The 8,848-nt window shown below is 48.2% G+C and overlaps 1 protein-coding gene across 1 annotated transcript in view; it reads left to right on the forward strand.

Moving 5' to 3' along the window:
• Window positions 1–449: 449 nt before the first annotated feature.
• TRIM36 (tripartite motif containing 36) overlaps window positions 450–8,848 on the forward strand; it is a 41,542-nt gene continuing 33,143 nt past the window's right edge. Inside the window, exon 1 of the mRNA XM_006081141.3 lies at window positions 450–557. Coding sequence (XP_006081203.1) covers window positions 495–557 — 63 coding nt within the window. The 5' untranslated portion in view covers window positions 450–494. The remainder of the gene's footprint in view (window positions 558–8,848) is intronic.

Below are 8,848 nucleotides of genomic sequence, written 5' to 3' on the forward strand. Positions count from 1 at the left end.
GGTCCTCGAGCTGGGAGCTCCGGACGGCCACCTTCCCGGGCATCGGATAAAGCACCACTTTAATCACCCAGTGGGTGTCCGGGCTGGGTCCGCGCCACACGGGAGCGGCCCCTCTTTTGTGTCGGGTGTTTGTCTCGGCAGCGGCCGGACCCCGGCGGGAGGCGTGGGCCACGACCCCCGAGGAGGCGGGGCTCGGCGCGGGCTCCGCCTGCTGTGGGTTTCACCGCTGCCGCCCTTGTTTGTTCCGTTACATCGCCCTGCACCGTCCGCTTCTCCGGGAGCCAAGCACAGGGCTGCCCAGAGCTGCCTTCTTCCCACCCAATCCCGCCTTTTGCTCGCCCCGGTTTCCCATTCTCCCTCCTGAACAACACACCGGCGGGGCGCTTGAAAGCAGAAAGAGAGAGAGAGAGAGAGAGAGAGAGAGAGAGAGAGAGAACAAGAGCACATCTGATGCACCTGCCTGGGTCTCCCAGAGTTGGTGAAGGGTCGTGACCATGTCTGACTCGGGGGAGATGAGTGAATTTGGCTACATCATGGAATTGCTGGCCAGGGGCAAGGTAAGTGACGGGGCGCGCGTGCGGCGCCGGGCCCCCACTCCGGGCGCTACCTGGCCGCCAGCCGTGGGCGCCCCGCTCCATTCCGGGGAGGGGCCGGGATCCCGCGTCCACTTCTCAGCTCGGCGTCCCAGCCGCAGCAGAAGGCAGAGTAGCTGCCTTTTCTTTATTAGGCGGCATCTCTGACATGTGCCGACGGGGAGTTTCCAGCGTGTTTGGGGCCAGCTGGGCGACGGGAGAGCCCCCGGGACCAGGAGGAGCGCGCTCCCAGCCCGCGGAGATGGGGGTCGGGGTTGGGGGCAGAGTAGGGGGGCGGGCGGGCGTTGGCCAAGGGGGCGCTCCTGGAGGCACCCAGGGCTGCGCAGGCCTGGTGACTTGGAGTGCGTGACCTCGCCCGTCCAGGCGCCGAGCGCGATGGGAAGGTCCGAGCAGTGAACAGGTCGGGAGGGCGGGGTCGGCTTGAGCCTGAAGTCCGACCTGGTGGCTGGTAAACAGGGCAGAAGCCTTGATCGCCCCGCCTAGGCGCTTTCAGCCTTCCTCCCAAGTCCCGAGCCGCTGCCCAGGCCCGGGATCTTTCAGGCCGGTTTCTTGTGGCGGGGAGCGGGGAGCGGGGAGATGGCGAAGAGCTGGATTTCAGCCCGGCACCTGTCCCGGAGCCGGTTCCAAATCCGGGCAAGCGCTGTCGGCGGCGCCTCGCGACCACGCCCTCGGCCGGCCGGTTGGCGCCGCGCCCGGGCAGGAAGCCTTTTGGGGAGCCTGGCCCCCACGCTGCGGGCGAGAAACTGCCGGGAGAGGCGCCTGAGTGGTGTCCCGGAGGCAGGTGTCGGGAAATGCAAAGGCCACCCTGTGCGCGGTCCGCCAGGATTTGCATGCTAGAAACCGGGTCTGCGTTTCGCCCTCTGCACCTGGAGTTTCGGGAAGAGGCGATGGCACGGAGGAAAGGGGACTCCCTGCGCACAGCCATCAGAAAGGAGAAGGATGATTCTGCAAGCCTGGGGTGAACACCTGAGGCTTCAGCCTCAGACCTCACCCCAGCTCCGCGGATATGGAGTGTGGAATGGTTTTAGCGTCAGGCCCAGACAGCCTGCGGCTGGTTTAACGCTCTTCCAGACCAAAGCGTCCCTGGCGAACGTGCTCCTCCCTGAACTCTCTCTCCTGTTCTACACACACGGAATTCACTCATCCAAGACAGAATTCTTATTAACATTGGAAGGTAGGATCGCCCCTAGCAATTACAGCCCTAGACCAGAAGTACAAATGTCACACTCCTCTTACCCTGGGCTCCGGTCTGCTCCTCCAGGGGCCTCCCCTCATGCCTGGAGACACCCTGGCCAGTACATCCAAGCGCCTTGTCACCACCAATAGCCTCCCCTTGGCCACCCACCAGGGTGCACACCATAGTCCCCTCCAGGGGAAAAAAGTCCCCAAGGAAGTGCTGGTTCTGGGCGAGGAGGCTTGCACCCAGAGGGCCAGAACCAGGCCCTCAAAAGCGCACACAGGACCCCGGTGCACAGGAACTCGGGGGTGGGGCTGGGAGGGGAACAGAGGAAAGAGGATGACATTTATTGATTACAAAATAAATAGACCACTCTCAACTGAAATATGAGTTTAGGCCTGTGGTGCTCAGACATTCTTCAAAGTGAGCCAGAATTGTATTAATACTTACCTTCAGCAGGCAGAATTTTAAATTCTGAGAGCATAGTTTAGGGGTGGCACCCAGGGATCGACATGTTGGCACCCCAGGTGATCATAGAACATGTGGGTAAACTGAAGACAGAACCATTAGTGAACCCTTAAAACTCAATAAAGTCAGGTAAACAAAAACAAGCTTCTCAGAATTAGCAATGTGTTTACCACAATATGACCACTGTAATGAAAAAAATAAAAACAAAATAACCTTTGGTTTCAACCACTGAACTTCTCTGCCTCACTCTCTCCTAGGCTTCAGCAATGGGCCTGCGACAACAGAGAGCATGCTCAGCTGACTTCCAAAGTTAGAGGGGCCCGGCCTCCCTGTGAAATCTGAGTTGGGGAGCAGGCTCTCACAATAAGAACTTGGGACAGTTCCTCCCTGCGACTTTTTTCTTCTTCGTGGTGGTGGTGGTGGTGGTGTGTGTGTCAGGAGTAGCCTTCTAACCAAGCTTACTCCCACTCTCCTCACAGACACCCTTCCACCCCCAACTCCATTTAAAACCCTCACTTTGTGTGAGATTATACAGGGTTTGAACACTGAATACCTACCTCTCTGAGTATTAGCCATAGAATAGCAGAGCTTTGAGATTTGCTTTACTTCCTCTGAGGAGTTAGGTTCCACTTTGTAGTCCAAGTTTGTAATGTAAAGAATGATGTGAAACTGGTCTAATTACACCAAGCTGGCTGAGTTCATGGAGAGCAGAGGCCAGTTAGCCTCTTGCTCCTTTCTTTCCTCCAAAGTTGAGACCACTGACAATTATTACAATTTCTTTCACTTTTCTCTGATGGCTTTAAAATTTTACAAAATTAATATATGCTTCTTCAAAATAGTCAACCTTTCCAGAAAGTTTTACAGAATAAAAGGTGGAACTTCATTCCCACCTCCAATCCCCAGTGGCAGCAGTTTGCTGTGTGTCTATTTTAAATTAAATTAGTTTATTGTTTGTTCTTTGAATGTGAAAGGTGAGCCTTTCATCTTAGGGTAACCTAAAACCCACCTGACCAATTTGATCAGCTTATTTTACTCTATTGTGATGATTACTTTAATATTTAAAGCACACTGTTCTCTACCAGTGTGATCTTTCTGCTCGGCAAACAATACATTCTAAAAGTATAGTTAATACCTGCGATAATTCTCAAAAGCTTTAAAAATCAATGTAAATGGAATTCCTTATACTTCACTATCAGAGAAACTTGTATTTCTGGAAGCTGCCTTTTGTTTCTTTTTCAAACTTGTCTCTTTGTTCTGAACGAGAGCTTTCCAAATCTGTGGTCAATATTGGTCTCTAGAATGGTTTGCCTTGCTAATTTTTTAAAGCAAGTTCATACACCTCTTGCCTTCACATTATTATACACTCTTCTGGAATCATACGACAAAGATTTAATGACAAAGAACATTGAAGGATTTAGTATACCTCTTTATATTTAGAGTAACTTACATAGTTATATTTATGTATAAATAGCCAGAAAATGCTTCTTGTTTCTTATAGTTCAATAGTTACTGTTTAGGCACTTCCAAAGAGTACCTGAATGGTTTGTCCAGTGGTTTGAACAAAGAAAACAAGCTTTGGAATGTTACATTTCATTTTGACAGAGAAACAGGCAATGATTCCATTACTCAGTGAATTGTTACTTTTAACTTTGAACATCCTTTAGACCAGTGGTTCTCAACCTTCTGGCCCTTTATATACAGTACCTCATGTTGTGACCCAACCATAAAATTATTTTCGTTGCTACTTCAAACTGTAATGTTGCTACTGTTATGAATTGTTATGTAAATATCTGATATGCAGGATGGTCTTAGGCGACCCCTGTGAAAGGGTCCTTTGACTGCCAAAGGGGTCGCGACCCACAGGTTGAGAACCGCTGCTTTAGACACAAAATTATTTTAAAAAACTTTCATAAATCTAAATTTTACTTTAAAACAAGAAGATACTTGTACACTGAAAGAATTCGGTTTAGAAAATCCTCAAATCTGGACTAATATAAAATCTTAAACATCTCATGGGACCAAAACTAAAATAATACCAAATGGTCTATTTCAGAAGGCTCAACAGATAGTTTCGGACACAATTGAAATCTAAACTTGGTGATAATGCTAAGGTTGTGGTCACTGCAATATATATATTGAGATTGGGTAAAATGTGTGATTTATGTGGGGGTACTTAAGGCAAACAGAAGATTTAGACTGAAGCAAATTCATTTGAAAACAGCTAGTTTCACAAATAACATTATAATTTCTCTCTGATGTTTTTATTACACAGTTCAAAAGATAATTTGGAAAACATGTACCTCAAACTGTAAAAGAATGTTTAAATGAGATCTTTTATGAAATTGTAAATTTCATGTTTTATATTTAACCTGTGGGCAATACAGTAGGGATGCTGGAGTGAGACCCAGATTTGAATCTGGCTCTTTGGCATTTAATATGACCTTGAGGGTACTACTTAATATCTGGGTGGAGGAATGGAGGAGTTGTGGTTGTTACATGTTCCCTTTGAAGGAAATTATATACCTATTTCACAGGGTTTTTGCAAGGCTTATGTGAATATTTTATGCAAAGTTCCTGATACTGTTATTGGCACATTAAGTACGCTCTCAATAAATGAAAGCTATTATATCTAGCTACTATGACAACAGGGTTGGGGCTTGAGACACCCTATAACTAAACTGTAATCATTAGCAAGTAGATATAAAATTGCCAGATAAAATACAGGAATTAGAGTTAACTTTGAATTTCAGATAAACAACATATAATTGTTTTAGTATAAGTATGTCCCATTCAATATCTGGGACATACTTATACTAAAAATTTTCCAGTATGTATCTGAAAGTCAAATGTAACAGGGTATCTATCCTGTTTTTATTTGCCACCCTAGGTGTAGAAATAATAAGATACAGTGAAAAGGGACCTGTTGACAACCTCTAAATATTAGCAGTGTTGTTCACCTCAAGGTGGCTGAGAGACCCCTTTGCTTACCAGTCATGCAGCCAGTACACTCCTGCCATTAATGTCTGCCAGAGCAGCACTGTGTTCCTCTTACCAAGTTTCAAATTGTTGGTCTGGTCCTACCATTTAGTAGATAAATGCCTACTAGATTTTCTCTTAAAACAAACAAAAGTTCAGCCCTGGCCAAGTAGCTCAATTGGTTGGAGCATTGACCCGATATGACACAGTTTTGGGTTCCATCCCTGGTCATGGCACATATAAGAGTCAACCAGTAAATGTATAAATAAATGGAACAACAGGTCAATGTCTCTCTCTCTCTAAAAATCAATAAAAATGTAAAGCTATTTGGTAGATTTAACATAAAAAAGAAGAAAAAACAAAAGCTTAAATGGATGGGAAGATAAGGTTTATACAACATCAAACATTAGTGTACAAATTGAGAGTATGGAAGCATGTTAAACTGAGTGGTAAGGGTCTAAGTGCTAAAGGAGTTCAGAGTAAGGGGAGTTAATCAATGAAAACTAGACAAATGAGGAAGGAGGCTCTAGATCTGCAGCTTGAAAGATGAGTAGGATTTGGCGAGGCAATGGAAATCTGAACTTCCTGGCTCACTGGACTCCCTCCCCTGAGGTTGTTCCCATAGAAACACTTTATGACAGGTGAACTTGGCCTGTCAGAGGCTTGAGTCAATAATTGATAAATGCCATTTATTGTCCCTTCACCTAGAACCTTCTGATACCCAGGAGCATAGACAATGCATGTGCAAGTCACTGTGAAGCCTGTGATTTACTTCATTGACAACCTCCTTCTTTCCCCTAAGTTCAGGTTGTTCACAACAGGGGGCAAGGTTTAGGAGTATGTGGCCATGTCACCTTGTTACTTCTCGATTAGGCCATACTACCAGTAGGAGACCGTGGCTGTTTGATTTCAGACCAAACAGATTCAGAGCCAGTGGTGCCTAAAGCACTTACTGAAATATGCATCATGGTCATTAGGACTTGACTCGGCCAGTAATTTAATCTCTTGTTGGGTATTAGGAGTCAGTATGGAAAGAGACCTGGTCAGTTTACTGAGTAGGGTATAGCCTAAAGGGTAATAGGTTCATATTTTAATGTCAGGTAACATACAATTATTGAACCTGCATAGTGTGTGTGTGTGTGTGTGTGTGTGTGTGTGTGTGTGTGTGTGTGGTGTGTTTGGGGAGTGGCAGTTTTTGGCAGGTGAAGTAGGAGACAACTGATGACATCATTGCTTGACCTTTTGGACTTCATGAAGTGGATAGATTCGAGACAGCTCATGCCTCTGTGACAGACGAGCAATTGAGCTACATCAACAAGCACAAGATATCACAATGTAGGCAAGAGTACTGAAGATCTGTGGACTGGGTGGAGGGTGTTAGGCGTGGAATAATAGGCTTCCTTGTGTTGAATTTTGACCCATATTTTAAAAGAAAGCATTAGAAAAGGAGATGCTAGGATATTCCAAACTAGGAAGGGGTGGGCACTAAGGGATAGCATCTGAAATGCAAATTAGAGGAATAATGATTTAGAAAACAAAATAATACAGATCTTTCATGTTATTCCCACTTAAAAGCCTTCGAAAGCTTTTCAACAGCTATGGAAGAGAAGCACTTTATTCCAGGCCCTCCATACTATAGTAGACTCATTTTGTGTTATTACAAGTTTACCTATCAGTCCTGCCCTGCCCTCAAACATTCTAATATGTTCACACGCACTGAAGAGAAAGGACTTTTAAAATACAGTGATTTTGCCCTGGCTGGTTTGGCTCAGTGAATAGTGTCGACCTGGGGACTAAAGGGTCCTGGTTTCGATTCTGGTCAGGGGCACATGCCGGGGTTGTGGGCTTGGTCTCCCGTCGGGGACGTGCAGGAGGCAGCCAATCGGTGATTCTTTCTCATCATTGATGTTTCTCTCTCTCCCTTCCTCTCTGAAATCAATAAAAATATATTTAAAAAATAGTGATTTTAAAAAGTACAAAACCATATTTTAAAAGTACAAAATCCACCATATGGTTTTGTACTTTTAAAAATCACTATTATTTTTTAGAAGTCCTTTCTCATTAATACATTCATTTTATCTGCTGCCTAATATTTCATGGTATGGATGTACATTATTGATGATAGAAATTTAGTTTCTATAAATAAGGTCCCCAATTAAGATCATTGTACTGATGTGAGATTACAGCCAGAGGGGAATTATTTGAGCCAGACCAACATTGAAAACAGAAACTGATTTATAAATGCTTTCTAATGGTTGAGCTTTAAAAATATATCTATGGGAACATGGTGTAGTACTTGTTACATGTAACTAAAGTCCACAGGCATTCCTTATTTCCCTCCTTAGATGAGGGTGCTGGACCCGTAGGGAGAAAGCAGCCTCAATTCCAGCATGTGGGGGCCACACAACAGGCTTTCATGCGGATCAGAAAAGTCCAGTCATTGCTTGGCCCGGCGTTCATCCCTCTGCACCTCATCCGTAAACGGAGCGTTTCCATTAAGGACAATTGCTCTTCTGGCCCCGTAGCTGTTCTTAATTCTCCTCCGCGACACCGTTATTCAATTGCCGGCTGGAGAAGAGGCCACCACTGCGGACAGTGCTGTGGGAAAACGGCACCACTTTCCACAGGGAGAGGGCTCTTGCAAACACGCAATAAAGTGGGAAGCATTTCAGAGCCTGAAGGGGATGCCGCCGCAGCGCCGTGGCCCCTTCCTTCACCTGGCGGCGCAGAGCGCCTGTTTTCTCAGTGTGGACATAAGGATGGAATTAGTCAGCCGGGAGGGCGGGGGCTGATCGAGTGCGGCTTCCAACAGCCCCAGGTACATTTGTTTCCATTTGCTTTGAAAACAAGATAGAAGAGGCGCGCTTGAGCGTGGCAGGTGGATTTTACAATCCCAGTCCCGGATCTGCGGAAGCCGCGCCTCCCTCCGCCGGCGCCCACCACGGGGTACCTGGAGCCGGAGCAGCTCCAGACCCGCCGGGCCGATTTCCCCGCGCGCTCTGTCCCCGGGGGCGGGGCGGGGCGGGGCGGGGGAGCCGCAGGGCAGCTGCGGGGCGGGGGCAGGGCTGACTTTAGGCGCGGCGGGCCTCGCTCGCTGCCGTCTCTGGAGTTCAATGCCTGTCCAGCCCCGGGAGAGGGACTCCTGCTGTGTGGTCTGCACGCGCGCCGCTTGGCAAGAACGTGTTGTGCGTGTGGAAAAGCAGAAGCAAAAAGCGGAATATGAATGGTTGGTGATCAGTCAGGGGCTGTGGAGTTCACCCCATGAATCCGCCGGAAGAGCAGGAGGAGAGCGGGGCGGGACAGGGACCCCCCTACTAGGGGAACCCCCGGCCGGCCCGTGCGGGGATCGGATGGGCGGGGTTCGTCCCGGCCGCCTCCGCAGCGCGGGTTCTGCAGTCTTGGGGCGAAGGCACTGACCCGCCCGCGCCTCGCCGCCGCGACTAGAGTCAGGAAAAGTGACTTGTCTGTGATGCTCGGTGCCGCGCTTTACCAAAGGCCAGGAAGCGCAAGATGAAGCGCAGGGGGCCGCGGGGCCAGAGGCCAGGCTGCAGGGGGCCGCCCGCCAACACGCCGGCACGCCCCGCGCTGCCCCCCGCCTCGCCGCGCCCTCACTTCCGCCCTCCAAACCCCGCAG

The sequence above is a fragment of the Myotis lucifugus genome, unplaced genomic scaffold, assembly GCF_000147115.1.
Source record: "Myotis lucifugus unplaced genomic scaffold, Myoluc2.0 scaffold_0, whole genome shotgun sequence".
Lineage (NCBI taxonomy): Eukaryota > Metazoa > Chordata > Mammalia > Chiroptera > Vespertilionidae > Myotis > Myotis lucifugus.